The sequence below is a fragment of the Prionailurus viverrinus genome, unplaced genomic scaffold (genome assembly GCF_022837055.1).
Source record: "Prionailurus viverrinus isolate Anna unplaced genomic scaffold, UM_Priviv_1.0 scaffold_38, whole genome shotgun sequence".
NCBI classification, from domain to species: Eukaryota; Metazoa; Chordata; class Mammalia; order Carnivora; family Felidae; genus Prionailurus; species Prionailurus viverrinus.
Window position 1 is genome coordinate 4,187,042 of NW_025927606.1, and position 22,273 is coordinate 4,209,314.

Sequence of the window (22,273 nt, forward strand, 5' to 3'; positions counted from 1 at the left end):
TCCTTTAACATGTGAAAAATCCCTTTGGGAAATTCCTCTTGCCTTTATCTCCCCCAACTCCATAATATATAAACATTCACCCCTCACACTTAGAGCACAGCTGCTTCTGCCCACGGGTCCCGTCCCGCTGCTTTAATAAAATCACCTTTTTGCACCAAAGACGCCTTCCAGAATTCTTTCTTGGCCGTCAGCTCTGAACCCCACCATCACTCCAAAACCTCATCACACTCACTGCTTCTCAGGCACAGCATAGGAAGATGCGAGATATTCATTTCCAACATGGAAAGGACGTTCCCCCACAATTATAATAGTAGACACACGTGCATTGACAAATAATATTAAAGGGGCCAAGAAACACCGACTTGCCCACAATCATACCCAAGACAAACACTATTAATATTTCACTGTGCATCTTTCAGGTTTCTCCTTGGTAAATACCTTTTCAATAGATTTTTTAAGTTTATCTATTTATATTTTGAGAGAGGGAGAGGGAGAGAGAGAATCCCAAGCAGACTCCGCACCGTCAGCGCAGAGCCTAATGCGGGGCTCAAGCTCACAAACTGTGAGGTCACTGAAGGGGTTTTGAAATGGTGGGGGACCAGAGCTGATAACCAAGAAATAATTCATGAGCCGTCTTTGATGCAAAAAGGTGATTTTATTAAAGCACTGGAACAGGACCTACGGGCGGAAAGAGCTGCACTGGCGGGGCCTCTGGGGGGCTCAGTCGGTTAAGTGTCCGACTTCAGCTGAGGTCACGATCTCACGGTTTGTGGGTTCGAGCCCCACATAGGGCTCTGTGCTGACAGCTCAGAGCCTGGAGGCTGCTTCAGATTCTATGTCTCCCTCTCTCTCTCTGCCCCTCCCCCGCTCATGCTCTGTGTCTCTCTCTCTCTCCAAAAAAAAAAGAGCTGCCCTGGGATTGTGAGGAGTGACTGATCATATACTTGGGAGTTTGGGGAGGTAAAGGCAAGGGAAAGTTTCCAAAGGGATTTTCACATACTAAAGAAGAATCACAGGACACTGGAGGCCTAGCTAATTGTCAAGGGAAGGTTGTTTTCCCCTCTAGCAAAGCGTTAACATCAAGACAGTAGACAGTTCCTGGAGAAATGTTATACTCTGCCTGTCTCAAATATTTGCCAATGGGCTGCAGGTTACAAGGAAATTTAATTTTACCTGCCATTTCCTTCTGCACATTTCCTTCTGTTTCCCCACATCAATCATGCCCTGAGCCGAAATCGAGAGTCTAAGCCACCAAGGCGCCCCCTTAAATCCTTTCTAATTGCTTCAGGATGTTGTCTGTGGCTGAGCAGATAAGTCCTTGTCCACGGCTTTCCCTTGCACCTTTAAGGACTGCAGAATTATCTTTATTGCCTCGGGACAAATTTCACATAGCAAAATTGCTGGGTCAAGACCACACATACATTATCATTTGCTTTTTATTTTTTGGCCTTATGGGGTCCTTACCAAGTGAAGATTCAAGAGTACCGTAGAAGTGCTATGTGCTAAACCCAGCGATTTCACTGCTAGCTCCGTAGTCAGGGGGTTGAAAGCTCCTTTATGAAATCCTGGGATTCTAGGATACAGAATATTAAAACTATGTTTATTACAGGAAACCATCAAAATCCTAGAGGAGAACACAGCCAGCAACCTCTTTGACCTCAGCCACAGCAACTTCTTGCTAGACATGTTGCAGGACGCAAGGGAAATGAAAGCAGAAATGTACTGGGATCTCATCAAGATAAAAAGCTTCTGCACAGCAATGGAAACAATCAACAAAACTAAAAGACAGCCTATGGAATGGGAGAAGATATTTGCGAATGACATTTCTTTTTTAAAAATTTTTTAAAAGTTTATTTATTATTGAGAAACAGAGAGAGACAGAGCATGAGCATGGGAGGGGCAGAGATAAGGGGAGACACAGAATCCGGAGCAGGCTCCAGGCTCTGAGCTGTCAGCGCAAAGCCCGATGCAGGGCTCAAACTCACAAATTGCGAGATCATGGCCTGAGCTGAAGTCGGACATTTAACCGACTGAGCCACCCAGGCACCCCTGCAAATGACATTTCTGATAAAGGGTTATTATCCAAAACCTATTCCTAAAAAACAAATAATCCAACTAAGAAATGGGCAGAAGACATGAATAGACATTTTTCCAAAGAAGACATCCAGATGGCTAACAGGTGCATGAAAAGATGCTCAACATCACTCTCATCAGGGAAATAGAAATCAAAACTACAATGAAATACCACCTCACACCTGTCAGAATGGCTAAAATTAACAACACAGGAAACAACAGGTGTGGGCGAGGATGTGGAGAAAAGGGGAATAATCTGCACAGTTGGTGGGAATGCAATCTGGTGCAGCCGCTCCGGAGAACAGTGTGGACGTTCCTCAAAAAGTTAAAAATAGAACTACCCTATGTTCCAGCAACTGCACTACTAGGTATTTACCCAAAGGATTAAAAAAAATACAGGTTTGAGGGGTTACATGCACCCCCATATTTATAGCAGCATTATCTGCAATAGGCAAACTATGGAATGAGCCCAAATGTCTAATGACTGATGAATGGATAAAGAAAATGTGATATATATATATGTATATATATATATATATATATACATATATATATATGTGTGTATGTGTGTGTGTGTGTATATATATATATACATATATATATACACATACATACATATGTGTATATATATATATATATATATATATATATATGGGTGGGTGATGGGCATTAAGGAGGGCACTTGCTGGGATGGGCACTGGGTGTTCTACATAAGTGATAAGCCACAGAATTCTACTTCTGAAACCAATATTGCACTGTGTGTTAACTAACTAGAATTTTAATAAAAAATTGAAGAAAAAAAGAAATAAAAGTATGTTTATTTAATGGATTCAAGGGTTGTCTTGATCACATCATCTTTTATTGCTTTACTCAGAAAATTATCTTTTTTCTAAGTTTATTTTGAGAGAGAGAGAGAGAGAGAGAGCATGAGCAGGGAGGGACAGAGAGAGAGGGAGACAGAATCCCAAGCAGGCTCCATGCCGTCAGCTCGAACATGGGGCCAGATCCCATGAACCGTGAGAGCGTGACCTGAGCCAAAACCACGAGTTGGACGCTCGGTCGTCCGAGCCACCCAGGGGCCCCAACTCAGGAAATTCTTTAGAAGAATTAGCTTTTCTTTATTTCTTCTCTCTCTCTCTCTCTTTTCCCTTCAGCACACGGTGGTATGTAATGTAATAATTACTACTACGGTTTGGTAGCACAGCCTTGATCCGTGCTAAGGTCCCGGCAGTTTTGCTCCCTATAGGGTTCTATGGCAGCCCCCCGAAAGAACTGTCCATGTCCTACCCTGAAATCTGTAAATGTGATCTTATTTGGAAATAGGGTCTTTGCAGATGCAACTAATGAAGGGTCTTGAAATGAGATCATTCTGGACTGTCTAGGGTGGGTCCTAAATCCAATGACAGGTATCCCTTCATTCACTGCTATACCCTTAGCAGTTAGAACACTGTCTAGCACTTAGAAATGGATACATAAATACTTGTTGAATTGAATAATTTTTTAAAAGAATCTGTTGTTCAGCTTTACTTTAATAAGAGAAATGGAAATTAAGCGACTCTTCATCCATCAAAAATTCAAAAGTGTAATCATACACTGTGAACTTAGGCAAGCGGGCCCCGCCCAACATTACCAGTGGGGAACTGGTACAGCCTCCGTGAGGGCTGCTTTAATAATACTTATCAAAATTCTGAATGTGTATATCCTTCAATTCAGCAAGTCCATTTCCTAGAATTTGGAGTGAACACATAGAGGGGTGGCTCAGTCAGTTAAGTGTCTGCTTCAGCTCAGGTCATGATCTCTAGGTTCGTGGGTTCAAGCCCCACATGGAGCTCTGTGCTGACAGCTTGGAGCCTGGAGCCTGCTTCAGATTCTGTGTTTCCTTCTCTCTCTGCTCCTCCCCCGCTCGTGCTCTGTCTCTGTCTCTCCAAAATAAATAAACATTAAAGAAAATTGTACTGAACACATATAATTTTTTTTTCAACATTTATTTATTTTTGGGACAGAGAGAGACAGAGCATGAACGGGGGAGGGGCAGAGAGAGAGGGAGACACAGAATCGGAAACAAGCTCCAGGCTCTGAGCCATCAGCCCAGAGCCTGACGCGGGGCTCGAACTCACGGACCGCGAGATCGTGACCTGGCTGAAGACGGACACTTAACCGACTGCGCCACCCAGGCACCCCTGTACTGAACACATATAAAAGGATAAATGTCAACTGTACTCCCACAGTGTCTGAGGTACTTGGAACAGCAGTATTAAGCCCAGAAAATCCTGGCCATCATGGAGCCCAGGCTATGTATAAGGTTATTCACTCAAGACTGGGAACATCCTACGTGCCCACCAGTAGGGAACTGGATGGGGAGATTATGGCGTCCCCACGAAGGGATATGCAGTTGCACAGCCAGGTGCAGAGGGTCCTTACACACTGATATCAACCACTCCCCCCACACCGATGAATGGAGAAGCAGAGCACAGGACAAGGTGTATGATGTGCCTCTCTCTGTGTGAAAAGGGGATGTGTATGTTTGCAGCAGGCGTGTGGCATTTCTGGAAGGACCGATAAAAGATCAGTCACGGTGACTGCCTGGGGCCAGTGTGTGGTTGAAGACTTCTCAATCTTTGCACATCAAGTCCTGTCAAATTAGCCAACACCAATTTGCACAGTTATTTCTATATTCTTACAGAGTTCAGGCCCCACACAGGCATCTGAGGCTCATCCTATCATCAAGATAATTGTCACTTGTGATGTAAAATTTCCTTCACTCCAGGCTGAGAAAGATGTGATGAGAGAGAGAGAGAGAGAGAGAGAGAGAGAGAGAGAGGTTCATACAGCAGCTAGTGTTTGAGTAATAATTTGGAAAGTCCCGGACTCATTTTTAACCATCCTGCATTACCTGTTCATAACATAAATAAATTCAAACTTTGTAAATGACCTTGAATGTCTTCGGTGGGAAGCAAATAGTGTCAAGTATTTACCCCTGATCCCCTCTCCTTGTCCTGTGACACACAGAACGGCCCTGCCTGCTGTCTATGACCTCCTAGGGTTTCCTCAGTCATCTTGGCTTAACTCTGGAACTTTAGTCCCCATTCTTCCTCCTCTTCCCTTTCCCTCCTGCTTTCTCCGTCTGTTCGGGCTCAGCCACGTTAGCCTCTGTGTCTTCACAACTACTAGCCTTCAAGGAACGCCCAGGCCCAGGGTCCTTCCCTCGGGACTGTCCTGCGCTCCCTTTCAGAGATGAAGCACAGCCGGGCTCTATCTGACACCCATGGGATTCATGGCCTTTATCATCATCCCAAAATAAACCTAACGTACAAAACCACTGCCTATCAAGTTTCAGCTTTTCTTCCCAGACCCCTGAGCCTTGCCTGGCTGCAAGGGGCATGACAAAGGGGACATTCAGGGGCCTCTGAACTGCGGCCACAGGGGGCCTGGGTGCTCACTGCCCTGTGTATGGGTCCCTCGGGGGAAAGCTGACCTGCTTTTCAATCGGAAGTGGAGTAAGGTGTGGGCAGAGAGAAACTCTGCACTTCGCTTGCCACAGGTGAAGCGGTTCTCCCTGTGTCTAGGGGAATAGAACTGCCCGTGCACTTGACTCGCTCTGAACTTTGTCTCAGAACACGCAGAGCACTCTCGTGATGCCACCCTGGACCCCGGAGCCCTGTACTGCTCTCCTGGAATCATGTAACTGTAATCCACAAGTGCACATGGGAATCCAGCCCCAACTTATCTTTTTGAACCCCAGGAGCCTAAAATTAGGACTCTGTAGCTTCTGTGTCTGCCAAGATGCTCAGAGGTGGTTTTTTTTTTTTTAGTTTTTTTTAATGTTTATTTTTGAGAGAGTACAAGTGGGATAGGGGCAGAGAGACAGGGAGACAGGAGATCCTAAGTGGTCTCTACACTGACAGCAGAGAACCTGATGTGGGGCTCAAAGTCAGGAACCATGAGATCATGACCTGAGGTAAAGTCGGACACTGAACCAACTGAGCCACTCAGGTGCCCCTTTTCAAAAAATTTTTAAAGTTTATTTTCTTATTTTGAGAGATAGAGCACAAGCATGAGTGAGTGGGGAAGGGGCAGGGAGGAGTGGTGGAAAGAGAAAGACAGAGAGAGATTGATTGAGAGTCACAAGGAGGCTCCACACTGCCAGCGTGCAGCCCTATGCGGGGCCCAAACTCAGGAACCATGAGCTCAGTCCCTGAGCCGAAATCAAGAATCAGACACTTAACTGACTGAGTCATCCAGGGGCCCCTTAGAGGTATAATTCTTACAGCTTTTGGATCTATGGCTAACTGCAGTTGTGAGCCACCCACCCCTCCAACTGCACTCCCATGGTATGGGCACGATCTACATAAGGCCCCTGCAAAGCATCAAACACATGGTTAAAAACAGCATAACCAGTGGGGCTCCCTGCTCACATCAAGCACCTGTACCACATCCATTTATAGAGACCATGTTTCCTTGTGTGCTACTATTCGCTCACAAGGGGCAGGGAGGGACATCAGCGGGTTTTCTACTGGTCCTTCCCAGGCAGAAGACATGAATGCTTGGTGCTCCCCAGTGTTGTGAACATGAACAGCCTAACCCATAGAGTGAATATTTGGGGAGCATCTTTGCTAATGTGATGAATTGATAAGTAACTCTCCAATTCCAAGCATTGGTGGTTGGTCAATGCACTCAGTGTTCCTATCCTGTCCCCAAGCACAGCAGCCAAGAGAGGGAGATGCAGAATCCGAAGCAGGCTCCAGACTCCGAGCTGTCAGCACAGAGCCTGACGCGGAGCTCGAACTCACAGACCACGAGATCATGACCTGAGCTGAAGTCGGACGCTTCACCGACTGAGCCACCCAGGTGCCCCTTCACTACCTTTTATCCAAAGTGTGGGCTGGGGGAGTGCCTGGGTCGCTCATCTGGTTAAGGGTCCAACTCTTAATTTCTGCTCAGGTCACGATCTCATGGTTCGTGAGCTGGAGCCCCAAATCTGGATCTATGTGTCAGTGCAGAGCCTGCTTGAGATTCTCCCTCTGCTCCCCTCTGCTTGTGTTCTCTCTCTCTCTTTCTCAAAAATAAATAATTAAACTTAAAAAAAAAAAAAAGTATGGGCTGGGCTTGGTACTCCCCCACAGGAAGGACATGGTTATCTTGACTGTGACTTGTGACTAACAGATAGAACTTGTCACTGCACCCAGAGTTCCCACCAACCAGGTGAGAAGTCGGGTGCGCCCAGTTGCTAGAGCCACAGGAAAATTTTATCAGGTTTCTCTTCCAGTGGATTCCGCCTCATTTCTTATTACTGGCTTAGAAGCTGCTCTTGGGCACCCTGTCTACAAGCTTAGAATCCCTCTCACTGCTGCCAGCACCCTTAGGCCAATGTCAGCCTTCCTCCTCACTGTAGGCCCACATCTACGTCTCATCCGGTACTTTCTGGGAGGCTGCGTGCATAAATGACCTAGGAGAATAAACGATGTAGTTTCTACAAACATCTAGAGAATTGACTGATGCTTCTGGTCCCTCATTTTGGTCACGGCTAAGGGGACAAAGCTTGAAACATCAAGAGATAAGTACTCTTTTGGCATATGGATTTGGTTTGATTTCCATCATGCTATTTTGCATAGCCAAAGCACTGTAAATCTTATAATTTAAAAATAAATTACTTCGGCATCTGGGTGGCTCAGTCTGTTCAGCATCTTATTAGGTTTCGGCTCAGGTCGTGATCTCACAGTTTGTGAATTCAAGCCCCGCGTTGGGCTCTGTGCTGACAGCTCAGAGCCGGAGGCTGCTTTGGATTCTGTGTCTCCCTCTCTCTCTGTCCCTCCTCTACTTGTGCTTTCTCTCTCAAAAGTAAATAAATAAACATTAAAAATTTAAAAAAAGGGGGGGAGCACCTGAGTGGCTCAGTTGGTTCAGCATATGGTATCAACTCAGGTAATGATCTTGCAGTTTGTGAGTTCGAGCCCCACATCCGGCTTGCTGCTGTCAGTGCAGAGCCTGCTTTGGATCTTATGTTCCCCTCGCTCTCCTCCTCCACTGTCACTCTCAAAAATAAATAAAACATTAAAAAAATTTTTTTTTAACTTTTATTTTTTATTAAAAAAATTTTTTTTCAACTTTTTTTTTTTTAATTTATTTTTGGGACAGAGAGAGACAGAGCATGAACGGGGGAGGGGCAGAGAGAGAGGGAGACACAGAATCGGAAACAAGCTCCAGGCTCTGAGCCATCAGCCCAGAGCCTGACGCGGGGCTCGAACTCACGGACCGCGAGATCGTGACCTGGCTGAAGACGGACGCTTAACCGACTGCGCCACCCAGGCGCCCCAAAATTTTTTTTAACTTTTAAAATTAAAAAAATAAAAATAAATTACTTAAGGAGCTCCTTGTTGGCTCAGTCAGTAGAGCATGTGACTCTGGGTCTTGGGGTTGTGAGTTTAAGAGATTACTTAGGAAAGAATAATCTTAAAAATAAATAAATGAATAGGTTAAGAACAAAAAAAAAGGAAAAAAGATAAAGAGAACCTAACTTTTTTTTAAATGTTATTTATTTGAGAGAGAGACAGAGTGCTAGTGGGGGAGGGGCAGAGAGAGAGAGAGACACACACAGAATCCGAAGCAGGCTCCAGGCTCAGCACAGAGCCTCACATGGGGCTCAGACTCATGAACCGTGAGATCATGACCTGAGCCAAAGTCAGACGCTTAACTGACTGAGCCACCCAGGTGCCCCTAGAACCTAACTTTTTTTTTTTTTTTAATTTTTTTTTTTCAACGTTTATTTATTTTTGGGACAGAGAGAGATAGAGCATGAACGGGGGAGGGGCAGAGAGAGAGGGAGACACAGAATCGGAAACAGGCTCCAGGCTCTGAGCCATCAGCCCAGAGCCTGACGCGGGGCTCGAACTCACGGACCGCGAGATCGTGACCTGGCTGAAGTCGGACGCTCAACCGACTGCACCACCCAGGCGCCCCTAGAACCTAACTTTTATAAAATCCCAGTAAAATCCCTGTTCTGAATCTTTCTGGCTAATGTCTTGGAAGGTGCTCAGGGACTCCTGAAAGAACAGAGCCAGATCAGAAAGAGTATTGTCATCTCACACAGGTGAACTCAAGGGCCACTGGTCAGCTAGGTATGAGTCCACTACATGAGGCCCCTTAGCAAGGCCCATGCTCATCAAATAAGATCCTAAAACCATGTGGTCAATTAGGGAAATCTGAGACCCTTTGAAGAACGGGGAAGGAACGTCTTGCTACAACCTAACCGGCTTCCAATCAAAGTGATTATCACCTTCCGCTCTGTCCACTCACTGCACCTGAGGATGCCCCTCCTGAGGGTGCCCCTGGCTCCTGGAAGGGGAGGGGTCAGCCAGGCTGTGGTGGGAGCAACGGCCCTGGTTTCTGAAGAGTTGGTGGTGAGAGCTACATGACCAGAGGTGTTGTGAATGGAAGTCTTTATTTCCCTGGAATCTGAAAGCAAAAACCACTCCTTGTTTGGGCCCACTGTGTTGGGAGAGGAGTTTCCAGATCACATACACCTGGCATTGTGTGACTTGAGGCAGGAACTTTCCTAAACCACTGTGCAGAAGCTACTGCTTGTGCATTAAGTAAGACTCTTCCCTGAAGGTTTCTTGCTACTGCTGTCCTAAAGTAGCCGTGAAATTTCTCGCTCACCCTATTGTACCCATGGTTGGTGGGGTGGGGGGTAACGAGCAAAGGCCAGACAGGAAGATTAACCTGAGTCCTAGGTTCTTTGCACAATTTATTCAGGAGATAGGACATTCCTCCACCCCATGTCTCTACTTTTCCTTCCACAAAGCACCAATGCTGTTATTTTTGGCTGTGTGAGCTTGGTGAACTGAAAGTTGCCCAGCTGTTGAATGTAAAAACTTTTGGCACAATTCATCTTTATCAAATTCCTTTCTGTTCGAAAATTATACATCCGATGGGATGATGTGACATTAGGGCCCCAGGGGGCAGCCTACACCCCTCACCAAGTGCCCATCCCCTTTCCCCAAAGTGGAAATTGCCACCTTGCTGTGGCGATCCCCTCTTCCCAGGGACCCAGGTTTGGGGCCAGTCGCCTTAAGGCCAACTATTTTCCAATTGCATTTGGGCCCTGCTATCCTGACCCAGTTACAACTATGGCTCAGGAGGTCTCGGGATTTGCGTGAGTAAAGTTACCTGTGTGCCTGGGTGCCGCCCCTCCCGTGAGTGAGCTGGCTTGGAATGCAGGCACAGATAACTTTCAAGTGAGAGCTCCGCCTCTGTTTATTTTTCAGAGAGACACTCGAGCATTTAATCCAGACTTGGGTCTCCTGCTACAAAGGGTCCGAATACTTCATAGCGCAGGGTCTCCCTGGCTCACATCGCTCTGTAGTAAGTGACCTCTTGAGGTCACCTTGCCAGCCGGCCCCCACAGAGGCCACTGCAGGCATTTGCTCCTCCGAACCAAAGTCGGATGTGTGTTTGTGCGGGGTGGGGGTTCACATGCCTCTTCACTGTCTCCCGCATTCCAGCATCAATAGTGGCCGAGGCCCCCAATCACTGCAGTGTCTTGGACCGGGTGCCTCCTTACACAAGCGTCAGAGAGCCTGGGCAGCGCGCCTCCCTCCGGCCCCGGCTCTGCGCGCCCAGCCACCCCGCACCTCCCCCACTCCGCCTGGCCCGCCGGGTCCCCCCAGGGCCGGGAGCGCAGCCTTCCCAGCTTCCCTCCCCGCCCCGCCACACAGCGCCCCTCCCCCCCACCCCGCCACGCCGCGCCCCTCCCCTCCGCCACGCCGCGCCCCTCCCCCCCGCCACGCCGCGCCCCTCCCCCCCCCGCCACGCCGCGCCCCTCCCCCCCCCGCCACGCCGCGCCCCTCCCCTCTGCGCCCCCCCCCCCCCACCGCCACCGGACCGGCGCCCCTCCCCCTTCGCTCCCGCGCCGGCCCCGCCCTCACCTGCGGCCGCTGCGCGGGGCGGGGCCGCCCGAGGATGACAAAGCAGCGGCCGGCGGCGCGGGACCCGCCCCCCGCGCTCGGCGGGTGCGTCGGCCGCCCCGGCGCGGCTGTTATGGAAACCGGCCGGGCGCGCAGGAGGCGATAATGGGGCGGCCATGGCCCGGGCCGGCAGCTCCAGCGGCGACGCGGCCGCGGGGGAGCGGGCCGGGGGCGCGGGGCGGCCCGAGCCGTGGGAGCTGTCCCTGGAGGAGGTGCTGAAGGCGTACGAACAGCCCATCAACGAGGAGCAGGCGTGGGCCGTGTGCTTCCAGGGCTGCCGCGGGCTGCGGGGCGCGCCGGGCGGCGGGCGGCGCATCCGGGACACGGCCGACATCCTCCTGCGCCGGGACGGCTCGGTCAGCGCGCGGCGGGAGCCAGGGGCCGCGGGTGAGAGCCGGCGGGCGCGCGGGGGTGTGGCCGGGCGCGCGGGTCGCTCCGGGGGGCGGGGGTGGGGGCCGGGGAGCGCGCGCGCGGCGTGTGGGGGGATGGGCTGCGACCCTCCCTTCTCCTCGGCCCTCTCCTCCTCTCCCCTCCTCTCTTCTCCTCCCCTCCCCCTCTCCCCCCCTCTCCTCTCCTCTCTCTCCTCCTCTCACCTCTCCTCTCCTGTCCTTTCTCGTCCTCTGCTGGGTGCGAGCCCTCTCCGTCCCCACCCTCCTCGTGGACCCGGAGCCCCCTCTCTGCACCCTCCCTTTCTGGAACGGCGCCCCCTTCCACACCCTCCGAGTCCTGAACCCCTGCAGGAGCCCCCTTTCGTACCCTTCCACACCCTTCCTTTGCTGGACGGCTTCTCCCCATCCTTCTCTCTCTCACCTGGTGTTGGGATACCCCCTCCCTTTCCTAGAACCCTCCGCCGACCATCCTCTGGTTGCCGGTGGGCAGCCTGCGGTTCGCGTATTTAACTCACAGGAGAAGGATTTTGGCTTTTGATGGTTGAGTACCTTCCATAGACCCAATTCTGCCTCTCCTATCCCCACCTCTCCCCACCTGGCGCTGGTTCCTTCTGCTTTGGGGTCTGTAGCCCTCAGTCTTTTTCATCCAGTGATTCCTGGTGTGGAACCCTTGTTGCATGGGTGACTGCAGATGCCTTACGCTGAAAAGGAACGAATGAATGTCTTCCTGGAGCTTTTTTCCGTGGAGGTGAAGGTCTAAGGAGGAAGCTGTGTCTTCTTTGGAATCTGCTGAATTTACCAGTTTGCTGGGTTTAATAGCAAGAAGAGTGTGTAAAATTTTGGGAGCAGTCTGCTTGGTTTTCCTGCTCTTAATCATCAAGAACAAATAATCCCTTGAAAGATATTTGAAGTCTACTCAAAATAGTGAATCTAAGTGATTTTTAGCCTCTTTCTTAGGAAAAAAAATAACGTATTTTCTTCCCTGGAGAACTGTACTACTGGTCTAGAGCATATGGTGATTAAAAAAATTTTTTTTTTTAATGTTTATTTATTTTTGAGAGAGAGAGCGCGCAAACAGGGCAGGGGCACAGAGAGAGACACACACAGAATCCAAAGCAGGTTCCAGGCCCCGAGCTGTGAGCACAGAGCCCAACGTGGGCTTGAACCCATGAACTGTGGAGACCATGACCTGAGCCGAAGTCAGACGCTCAAGTGACTGAGCCACCCAGGCACCCCTAGAATGTTGGGTGATATTAACCCAAAAGCTAATACTGTGTAGGAAACACAAAGGCCCGCTATGTGTGCTGGAGGAGAGCTGGGCCCTCTCTAGTCCTGAGACTATGGTTTGCATGAGTCCTCATGGAGGACGCGAAAGGACCAGCACAAAGCTGCATAGGAGCTATAGCTGCTCTGGTCACAGGAGGGTCTGTTGAACCCGCCCTGTGACCATCACTCTATTTCTCCCAAGGTCCTTCTCAGCCCTGTGCCCTGCTCCTACCTCCCTCTACACCTTTGCTATGAGACATTTGCAAGTTTCTGTATTTTGTACACAAAGCACCAAGATATTCGACAGGTGAAAACAGTGAGTAGACACTCAAATGGTATTATTCCCAGTTTACCAGTTAAGCTGAGGCTCAGGCTTCCCCAAAGCTGCACAGAGAGAGGAAGGATTTGGATTCAGCCTCCAGCTCCTGATGTTTGCGAGCAAGGTCTCCGTAGGTGGGCCTGAGAGGCTTGCCCTTGCTGGATGGCCTTATCCCCGCCCTCCCGCGGGGGTTGGGGGGGGGGCGCGGCTAGACTCTGCATATTCACAAAGAGCTTTTCTCCTGAAGCTATAGATTCCTCCCTGTGTCCCTCTCCATCCCTGGAGATAACAATATATGGGGTGCCTGGGTGGCTCAGTCGGTTAAGCAGTTAAGCCTGTGCCTTCAGCTCAGGTCATGATCTCATGGTTCGTGGTTCATGGGTTTGAGCCCTGCGTCAGGATATCTGCTGTCAGTGCAGAGCCCGTCTTTGGATCCTCTGTCTCCCCCTCTCTCTCCGCCCCTCCCCCACTCACGTTCTTTCTCTCTCTGAAAAGGAAATAAACATTAAAAGAATTAATTAATAAGAAAAGAGTATAACCCAAGATGTGGCTCCTGGCACCGCAGAGCGGGACAGGACTATAGGGGCCTGCCTGGTCTGACCCTCTGATTTTAAAGATTGGAAAACTGAGGTACAGAGTGGTAGCTGGTTAGCAGAGAGCGCAGCCCTCACAGAGAAGTACAGCTCTGTGTGAGAACTGGGAGAGAGTCAAGCCATGTTTCTCATTGGTCCTCCAAAATGCACCTTGATGGCTAACGTTGTTGGGAGTCACCGAGCTCCTTCCAGTTCCCAGGATGTGTCAGCTCCTACTTCCTGCTGCCTCTACACCCACAACCAGGCCAGAGATCCAGGCTGGGGTTTCAGGCTCACACCTGGCCTCTCTGTGGAGACTTACTGGCCCAGGACATCAGGAAGCCCAGTTCCATTTTCCATTCAATGCAGTCTTTGGTTTCGCTCATAAACGTGTCTCATAAAGGTGGATAAGAGATATGACGTGCTGGTCTGTAAAGATAAGGGAGAGTGGATTGCCCTGAACTTTCTCTTCAGTCTTGTTGAGCTTTCTTGAATCAGCTGAAACTTTAGACCAACTGCCCTCAGGGGTGGCTAATCCACCATTTCGCTGGCACTTGGGTGGTGAATTCACTGAAGGATTTGTGTTTATTTCTTGCTGTAAAAAGCAATCGGGAAAATCAGCATCTTTTCATGTTACCTCACCTGGTCCCTCGGTACAAAGTGCTGGTAAATCTAGCCTTAAGTAAGTGTTTAAAAGAACTTTAAAGGAATCCGCAAAAAAAAACACCACATTTTGGGGAATGATTAATGTATGAGCATACATCTCGCCTCTAACAGCGAAGTGGAAACGAATCCTAACCTTTAGTCTGAAGACTTCATAACTGCTTGGAGTACTTTTTTTTTTAAGTGGGGAAAATGTGTTAAGGTGAGGTTATTTTTTTTTTAAGTTTATTTTATTTATTTTGAGAGAGAGAGAGAGCACATTTGAGCGGGTGTGGGGGGGGAGGGGCAGGGAGAATCCTAAGCAGGCTCCCAGTTGTCAGCATGGGATCATGACCTGAGTCGAAACGAGTCAGTCAGTCAGTCGGTCACTTAACTGACTGAGCCACCCAGGCGCCCCACATGGGAAGTTATTTTTAAGAGGCCATTATTAAAACCTCTTGATGGGGAAAGGGTTCCTTTTTTTTTTTTTTTTTTAATTGAGGCAGGAAACTCTGTCAGGCATCGATGTGAATGCCTGTGTGGAGCCGTTCCCCGAGGCACAGCTAATTCCCTAAGTGCAGCTTGGTCAGTGATCCTGTGACCCTGAAATGCTTTTAGTGGCTTTTGTCCACCTGATGCTGTCCTGGGCACTTCCCCCTAGGAGAGTGACTGCTTCCTTTCCCCGTGTTTGGCTGTCACCTCGATGGAAAGATGCCTTTCTGGCCTACCACTGCTCGGGAAACACTTCTCCAGGCACCGGGCTGTCCACCATAACTCTCTTGGGCAGGCAGAGGTGGGACATGAATGTGGGTAGAGGTGTGTCTGAGACGGGAGTGAGCTCATCACCTCCCACCTTCCCCCTCCTGTGGATGCTAAGGTACACACTGCCCTATTATTCTGATTTTTTTTTTTCTTGTCAGTTTTGGTACTGAAACTTTTCACAGGCCCTACTTTTTGGCTTGGGCGCCTCACGTGACCTGTCCACCGGGCCCCATCTGCCTCTCCAGCCCCTTCTTGTTCCTTCCTCTTCTGCCTGGAGGGCAGCTGCCCCCATGGCCCCCATGGCGTTGGCACCTGCCCCCAGGGTAGGGCTCTCGGAGTGGCCACCACTGCACAGACCCAGGGCCCTCCCACTCATCTCATTTTCAGCCCCAAGGTTCAAACACAGGAACGATTGATAGTCTGTCGTGCATTGGATGGTGGTGTTCTGTGTCATGAGCTCTATGGGGCTTGGAATTCTTTTTTTGTTTTTTTGTTTTTTTTTTTCAGAAATGTTTGTTTATTTCTTGTGAGAGAGAGGGAGTGTGAACAGGGAGGGGGCGGCAGAGAGAGAGGGAGAAAGAATCCCGAGCCGGCTCTGCGCTGCCAGCACAGAGCCTGATGTGGGGCTCAAACTCATGAACCATGAGATCAAGACCCCGCTGAAATCAAGAGTCGGACACTCAACTGACCGAGCCCCCCAGGTGCCTTGGGCTCGGAATTCTCTCTTCCACCTCGGCCTGGCAGCGAGAGCAGCAGCTGAGTTTGGCATCTCACCATCACCAGTGCGCCCCTCCTCCATAAACTGGTGTGCTGTTAGCACATGCTGGCGAGGGGTGAGGACGAGTGAGGGAACACCAGTACAGAGCCCTGGGCCCGGGAAGTGTGTGTGCACACAGGGACAACACACACACACACACACACACACACACACACACACACAGATGCCCCCTTGTTCGTTGTCTCTGCAGTGCTCTGCACAAGTACGGGGGCCTGCTGGCCCCGCTGTGGGTGTTCCTTCCGGTCTCCTGGCCCAGTGCGTCCTCTCCCTTTCCCACGGGGTGGGATCCGTGGCCACTAGGATTGGCTCTGGGCCGCTGGTTTGGGAGGCCCCCTGGTCCTGTGGGCTTTAGGTGTTCAAGCTGGACTCCATAGACCTCACTGGGAGGTCGCCTCCTGAGTGACTGAGGACCTTCTCTTTAGCTTGCCTGTATTTTTTTTTATTATTTATTATTTTTAATGTTTATTTTTGAGAAAGAGAGAGAGTGTGTGTGTATGTGTGTGTGAATAGGGGAGGGGCAGAGAGACGGTGACCGAGGATCCAAGCAGGCTCCGAGCTGTCAGCACAGAACCCGACTCGGGGCCTGAACCCATGAACTGTGAGATCATGACCTGAGCCAAAGTCGGACGCTGAACCGACTGAGCCTGCCAGGCGCCTCGTTGCCAGTATTTTTTTTAAATGGCATTTGCACAGATGAAGGTGGATGAGTGTCCAGTGATGTTGTCCCGATATGCTGGGCAGCAGTGAGAGCTGGTTGGAAAGATGAGATCCTGCTTCCCTCGTCGCAAGTCTCCTCGCAGTCAGAATATTTCTGGCTGAAACTCTCAGGTCCTGCTCCTTCTCCCACCAGTGCTGTCTGTGCTGCCCGCCCTTGCTATCACACAGGACCCTTGGCATCTGGGGACTCTTTGTGCCTTGGTTATGCTTTGTGAGGGTCACCCAGGCAAGGCGCGGTGTGGAGATGAAGCCCAGCCACCCAGGGACAGGCGGGCACTTTGCTTTAGAATCCAGGGTGGCAGCGGCTGACATTTTCAGGCTCTTGCAAGAATGTGCTGGGCCCACTCATGTTTACGCCCCTGACGCTGTTCTGATCCCCATCGCACAGATGAGAAAACTTGTTCACGAAGCAACCATCTCGTCACCCAGTGGGGAGGGGTGGGGCAGGACTGGGAGTGAGGACTGCGGCCTGGCTTTGGGGAGTTACTCTTATTTGCACCTCACGGGCTGTGCTAAGCCTTGGACGTGCCTGGTGTCGTAAAGCACTGGGTGCCACAGGAGTGGCAGTGAGTCTCCTGTCTCTGTTTGTACCTCGCCCAGCAGCCCTCCAGGTGCACGTGAGTGCCTTCACAGGATTTCGGGTCCTAGTGTTCGGAAGAGGAAGGGGCTCTGTAGAGCGCACCTGGTCAGGGTCCCGTGCGCATTTCTCGGTGATGTAAAACATCGTCCATGTGCCCTGTGACCTTCCTGGCCTGTACCTGGGGAGGGTGTGAGCGCTGGGAAGGACACCTGCCTGGGTGTGACTGTGTGAGCCAGGTGTTTGTAGATCTCATTCCTGATTCAGTCTCACCTCTGAGCAGAGATTACCTCACAGGAAGGCGTCCCCCAATAAGCCGTGCTCTCTGTCCAGACATTTGTGAGCCTCGGGCTGGCTGTCACAGATGACCAAGAGAAGCCCGTGTGGCCACTTTGGCTGGCCCAGTACCTAACTGGCCATTTGCAGCCTCTGCCCTGTGCTCTTAGGAGAGGTTGAAGCTGTCAAGGTGTCTTTGGGGTCCCTGTGTACCCTCGAGATTGGCTCATGAGACACAGCCCCAGGGTCTCTGCCCCCTTCAGGGCCCTGGTCACCCCCACTGCAACCCCCACCACCCAGGTCTTCACAAAGAAGGGGCTCTCTGTCCCCTGTGATGGAATCAACTATCTTCTCAATTGGGCACCAGGGGGTGACCTGTGGGGGCCGGAAGTATGTGAGTGGCTCCCACAAAGGAAGCATTGTGGTATTGGTTGGTCTGGTCCTGGGATGTGGCCATTTGAACAAATATGCCAGTGAGTATCAGCTGCAGGAAGGCGCCAGGGTTTCGCTCTGATCCTGTTTGACTCCTCAGAGGGAGTTTGACCTCCAATGAGGACCTAGTCAAGGAGGAAACTTGCCTGGAAACGGCAGCCCAGTAATTAGGCAAATCAGCATGCGTGGAGTACGGGGCTCCTGTCACTGTCTTAGCTCCGCCTGGAAACCCCACTTGTTCGGTGTCGAGGGCATCTGGGTCTGCAAAGGAGAGAAGGCAGAACGGTTTACAAGCAGGGCACAAGGGTTTCCTTTGGCTGCTGTAAACAAGTTACACAAGCTCACTGCTCAAAACAGCTCAAATTTATTCTGTTACAGTCGGAGAAGCCAGAAGTCCAGGATAATGTCTTTGCCTTAAGGTCAGCAGATTAGCAGCCTTACTCCCAAATGCTACCCCAGTCCCCTTGCAACTTAACATAACACGTCCACAGGTCCCGGGGATTGGAATGTGGACAGGTTGGGGGCCATTATTTGGCCCACCGTGGAGGGGAAAGTCACATGGGTAGAATGGTCACTGTTCTGTCACCTGGATTCCATCATCAGTGACATCAGAACACGGGTTCTGGAATTATGTTCCATCTAATGCTTTACAGGGGCTGTTCTCACTTGAGTCCAGCGGTGGATGTGACAGACCCTCAGATTGCTAGGTCTCACCCTGATGAGCCCGATACTGCCTGGGGCTGGGGTGGCCCTAAGATCTGCATTTTCAGCAGGCTCCCCATGATGCTGCTGCTGGTTCCAGGACCCACTCTGTGACCCCCAGTCGACCATGTGTGGTTTCCCCAGGCCACACTCTGTGTTGGGACACCCCCAGGGCCAAGACTCCTTTCACTTGAGGTGACTGGGATGGTCAGTGAGCGAGGGGGACAACGCACGGTCTGGGTGTTGGCTTCAGAGCCAGGCTAGGCGTGGATTGGATCTCAGCCAGGTGACCTTGGCCAAGTTCCTCACCCTTCCCCGGGCTACGCAGTGGGGCAGCGGGGAGGACTACAGGAGGGGATCCCTGAAGAGCACTCAGGGAGTTCAAGTAAGCCATCCTTAGGCGAGCGGGGAGGAACGCCTCAGAACGTACTGCATTTCAAGGCTGCGGCCCGTGTGCTGTGGCCATGAGTGGGGCCTTCCCGGGCTTAGCCCCAGGGCACACTGGCAGGCCCTGGGTGGGGAAGTTCTGCAGGAGCAGAGGAACGCTGACCGTTCCCTCACCAGGACTGTGTGAAAATGCAAGGGTTGACTGATCCTTACGCGTGCATTGTGGGAGTTCTCTGGCCCACACGCATTTCCCTGACTCGGGTCTTTCCTGGAATTGATTCGGGTGACGTTGGTCCTGGGTCCTTGCTGCTGGCCGAGGACACCCCACCCTGCGGTGTCAGTTCGCGGAGAAGCAGGTGGGTGTCAGCCAGAGCCTGTGGAGGTGAGCACGGGCGGAAGTGAAACGGAGACCGGGGGACACGGGCGCCGTTGCCCCACGGAGCTCTCTGTTTGCTGAGCAAACACACAACTTCCCAGTCTTGAGCAGGCATTTTCCTCTTAGCTTTGGTTGCTGCCAGCTCGTTTCTGGACACGAGTGCTTGATCTGAGGCATTACTTAATTTAAGTTTTAAAATTTGACATTGAGACAAGCATTTATGGAAGCATACGCTAGGTGCCAGATACCACGTGTGTTTTCATTTCTTTTAAGACTTTATTTTTAAGCAGTCTCTATACCCAACATGGGCTTGAACTCTCAGCGCTGAGGCCAGTGCTCCCCCGACTGAGTCAGCAGGCCCTGTTTTTGCTTAATCTGTACAATCCCCTGTGTGGTAGCTGATAGCTGTTTGGAAAGAGGACTCCGAGGAGGCTCAGAGAGAGCCAGGGACTTGCTCCGGACCACGAGCTCCCGTCCTGGATTGTGAGAGAGCGAGGTGGGTGCCGTGTTCTTGCCACTGTCACGTGCACGGAAATTAATTTCTTTTTTTTTTTTTTTTTTTAATTTTTTTTTTTTTCAACGTTTATTTATTTTTGGGACAGAGAGAGACAGAGCATGAACGGGGGAGGGCCAGAGAGAGAGGGAGACACAGAATGGGAAACAGGCTCCAGGCTCTGAGCCATCAGCCCAGAGCCTGACGCGGGGCTCGAGCTCACGGACCGCGAGATCGTGACCTGGCTGAAGTCGGACGCTTAACCGACTGCGCCACCCAGGCGCCCCGGAAATTAATTTCTTAATGCCGTAGCACACGTTCCAATTTCAGAAAGTGTGAAGGCAGCGCGGTGGGAGTCTCCTGCCAGCCTTCTCACAGCAGGAGAAGGCCCGGTGTGTTTTACGTGTTGGCCAGCGTGTGGCAAATAGCACCCCTTGGCAACTCTTCCCCCCAGTAGGGGCTCCGATCGTCTCATTACCAAGGACACCTCCTCCATGTCGGTGGCTGTCCAGTGCCCCCTTGTGCCGACATCGTGTCGCGTGTCCGGCGATTGGCTGTTAGGGAGGCACCACGCAAGTAGACTCTGGTGTCATGGCACCTGAGCACACCATGGCACCTGAGCACACCTGCTGAATCAAGACAAGCAGGGGTGGTAGTTTTATTTATTTATGTATCTATTGGTTTATTAAAAAACTTTAATGTTTATTTTTGAGAGAGACAGAGTGCAAGTGAGGGAGGGGCAGAGAGAGGGGGAGACACAGAATCCAAAGCAGGCTCCAGGCTCTGAGCCGTCAGCACAGAGCCCGATGCGGGGATCGAACCCATGAACCGTGAGATCATGACGTGAGCTGAAGTCAGACGCTTCACCGACTGAGCCACCCAGGGGCCCTAATTATTATTTCTTATCTTGAGAGGGAGAGAGCGCATGAGCGGGAGGGGGCAGAAGGAGAGAGAGAGGGCCTTAAGCAGGTTCCAGACTCAGCTCAGAGCCCAACGCGGGGCTCAGTCCCATGACCCTGGGATCATGACCTGAGCCAAAACCAACAGTCGGACGCTCAACTGACTGAACCACGCAGGCGCCCCAGGGCTGAAGTTTTGAGAGATGCTGCAGGCTGCCTTCCTTGGGATTGTGACCATTTTCCACCAGCATTGAGTGTGGGTCCTGCAAGGGCCTTGGTCTACCCACCGTGCTGTTTAGCCGCACGGGGGTACTGAGGAAACAGCCTGAGATCTGGAAAGGCGGGGGCCCCCTGGGCTTGAGCTTGGACCCTGCCCTTTGTGGAGTCTGCATTCATTGTCCATAATTAGGGACCTCGGTGGGGGGGGGGGGGGGGGGTCCGGCCTGGGAGGCCTAGTGTAGCTGCTGCTTTGGCTGGCCTCCCCCCGACCCCCGCACGTGTGCGGTCTCCTTCTGGGGGGCTGAAGAGGGCGTCTCCTCCATGGCCACTCCCTGTCCTGACCTCAAGCCTAAAGAGAGTCACAGACAGGATGCCCTTGGTCTGAAACTGGCCGGGAGGTCCTGGCGGTCCCATGGTCATCATAGCACAGTGATGCCGTGCACATCCTCACAGGCTATGGCGCCCTCAGAAGTGTCTGCATCCGTTCGTTACCTCACCTGTTCTTTGAGGTGACACCGTGTGCCTCACCTGTTCTTTGGGTGACGCCGTGGGTTAGCTTGGGCAGGTATTGCCTCCCAAGATTGCCTCCGTAGATAAAGAAATGAGGTGAGAGGCAAGACCCTCAATGTCATCATCACAGGTGGGAATCTGGGCTGAACTCCTTCCCATACTCCCCACTCAGGCACAGAGGGGTGAGGCTGTCAGACACCTGTCCTACCACTCGCCCCACCCGCTTGGGGGGGGGGACACTTCCTCTGGGAACTGTGACACATGATCATTTCCAAGAAAACTCCCGAGCGTCTTGGTTTCTCCTCATTTGTCATTTTATACGCAAGAAATCGCATCGGCTTTTCTTTTCCTGTACATCTTGGTGAGGATGCTCTTCTCGGCAGGGAGGGAGAAGCACCCAGTGGGGGGGCAACACCATGGAGACCGTGCGTCCTGGGTCCAGCCCTACCTCAATGAGACATTGATGGACGTGGAGAACACTTCAGTCCTAGATGCCTCCTGCTTCTGTCTGGGTCTCACTGCTTTCCCTCCAAGACAGTTGTGGGGGTTTTTTATGTTTATTATTTTTCAGAGAGAGAGAGAGAGTGTGTGTGTGGGAGGGGCAGAGAGAGAGGGAGACAGAATCCCAAGCAGAATCCCAAGCAGGCTCCAGGCTCTGAGCTGTCAGCGCAGAGCACAATGTGGGGCTCGAACCCACGAATCGTGAGATCAGGACCTGAGCCAAAACCAGGAGTCGGATGCTTAACCGACTGAGCCACCCAGGTGCGCCAAGACGGTTTTTGAAATAAGGAAAAGGTGGTTTGTACAATGCTATGTGATCAGCTTGGTGACAAAGTTACCGTAGCTCCGTGAAGTCATATTTGGGTGTTCTGGGTGGGCAGTTCAGGAGGGTGCACTTTGGGGTCTGGCAGTGCTTGGGAG

At 51.3% G+C, this 22,273-nt stretch overlaps 1 protein-coding gene across 7 annotated transcripts in view; it reads left to right on the forward strand.

Annotated features, from left to right (window-relative positions):
• Positions 1-11,057: 11,057 nt before the first annotated feature.
• SPIRE2 (spire type actin nucleation factor 2) overlaps positions 11,058-22,273 on the forward strand; it is a 34,753-nt gene continuing 23,537 nt past the window's right edge. For 2 of the 7 annotated variants that reach the window (XM_047846314.1, XM_047846319.1), the window contains exon 1: positions 11,058-11,423. In XM_047846314.1, coding sequence (XP_047702270.1) covers positions 11,153-11,423 — 271 coding nt within the window. In that variant the 5' untranslated portion in view covers positions 11,058-11,152. Of the gene's footprint in view, positions 11,424-18,431; positions 18,664-18,871; positions 19,212-19,629; positions 19,728-22,273 lie in introns of those variants that run through there. The other 5 variants (XM_047846313.1, XM_047846315.1, XM_047846316.1 and 2 more) reach the window with 5 other exon arrangements.